Raw genomic sequence first — 1,613 nt, forward strand, 5'->3', positions numbered from 1 at the left:
AGACTTAGAAATGAGATAAAATATTGAAAAATCTTTCTAACATATCTGCTACAAAATCTGGGACAAATTATCCATAAAAGCATCTATCCATATAGCCCTTTTGTGTACCACCCACTGCTTTCTGAGGACCGATGATCCTCAGTCTAGAAATTCTCCTTTCAGCACTAGGTTAGAACAATTTTAGCTGCAGGGATAATTTCATCTTGTGAAATAAAAGCACTACTTTTGGATCCAAACACACTTAAGCACAGGTATGTTGATCAGCACACAAGAGTTTCTTCCAGGAAATTTAAGAGGATCGCTTGAGAGTATCTTCCATGAAGGTAAGTGAGGCAGGGATTAATTATAGCCCCTGAGTAGTCTCTCAGAGATAAGCTCAAGGGAAGAGTTTTGTAAATCATTCATTCTTTAGAGACACAGAAATGAGATTAAAAATATAGAAAACTATTTCCGAGTCTCAGTTACTTGATCTGGCACATGGAATAACATTACTGAAGAACCATGGTGGAAGGATGATTGATAACTCACAGAACAGCATGAGCACCTTGAGATATCCAGGGAGCACAGTGCCCTGGATCAGATATTCAGGAGAGGGAAACTAGGACAAGCGTAGAAAATGCAGACCATGTGCAACCTTGCAAACTGTTTTAATAGCAAAAGAAACATAACTCTAAGAAGCGCTTAGCATTTTCTAAGTACTTTCTCTAAGTAGTACTATATGGGAGACACAGTGGGAACGTATAGTCTCCTGTGAAATATGTTTCACAAGAACGCGAATACAAGTTTCATACCCTGAAACAAGTTATATTCCATGTTATAATAAACTCAGACCAACTTCTTTTTTTTCAAAAGTTACAAAATGTATTTATTCAACTCAGTAATCATCTAAGAATCTGAAGACATACCCCTTGAAAAATAAGATAACAAAAGACCTTGGCTCTAAATAATTTGGAATATCACCTGCTGAGGAATGTGTAGGATATGTTCAATCAGCATTTTTAAAGCACATTTATTTCTCCCTCATGAATCTATTTGATTTCCCTTCCAAGTTACTATTTCAAGAAATCATATATTCAAGTTACAGATTAGGCACTCTGAATTTCTGTGCAGAACTCAAGTGTTGTTCCAGACATTTTCTTCTTATAGATAGCATCAAATTGCTCAGTTTGGGCCATTGTGAAGTAATTTTTCCAGTCCCCAACAACACCTGAAAATAATAGGAACACATGAAAGAGTAAAACATGAATTACAAAGGAAAAAAAAAACTACTATACACCAGGGAAAGACAGGATACTGAAGGGATGAAGTTGAAAAATAATGCATTTGCTTCAAAGATAATTTCTAAAATGAAAGGACAAAAAGTGTTATTAGTTTGATTCTAACTTAGAACAAAGGTGATATATAGGCACATACATTTATATTGATACAAAGGTATCTGATGGATCTTTAAAAATAATCTCATATTGAATAACTATGACTGTTCTATAGCATAATTTAAAAATAAATATTGTCACCAAAACAGAGGCTTATAACTAAGCACAGAGTTCATATTTCAAGAGTTATTTTAAGAGTGATGTGAGGTAACCCAATCACAAAAGAAGTCACTAGATATG

The 1,613-nt window shown here is 34.5% G+C and overlaps 1 protein-coding gene across 2 annotated transcripts in view; it reads right to left on the reverse strand.

Annotated features, from left to right (window-relative positions):
• Positions 1-838: 838 nt before the first annotated feature.
• Positions 839-1,613, reverse strand: part of LOC110330766 (sulfotransferase family cytosolic 1B member 1) — an 18,879-nt gene continuing 18,104 nt past the window's right edge. For both annotated transcript variants that reach the window (XM_021211065.2, XM_029545278.1), the window contains exon 8: positions 839-1,207. In XM_021211065.2, the coding sequence (XP_021066724.1) occupies positions 1,086-1,207 (122 nt within the window). In that variant the 3' untranslated portion in view covers positions 839-1,085. The remainder of the gene's footprint in view (positions 1,208-1,613) is intronic.

Source organism: Mus pahari, chromosome 13 (assembly GCF_900095145.1).
Source record: "Mus pahari chromosome 13, PAHARI_EIJ_v1.1, whole genome shotgun sequence".
Lineage (NCBI taxonomy): Eukaryota > Metazoa > Chordata > Mammalia > Rodentia > Muridae > Mus > Mus pahari.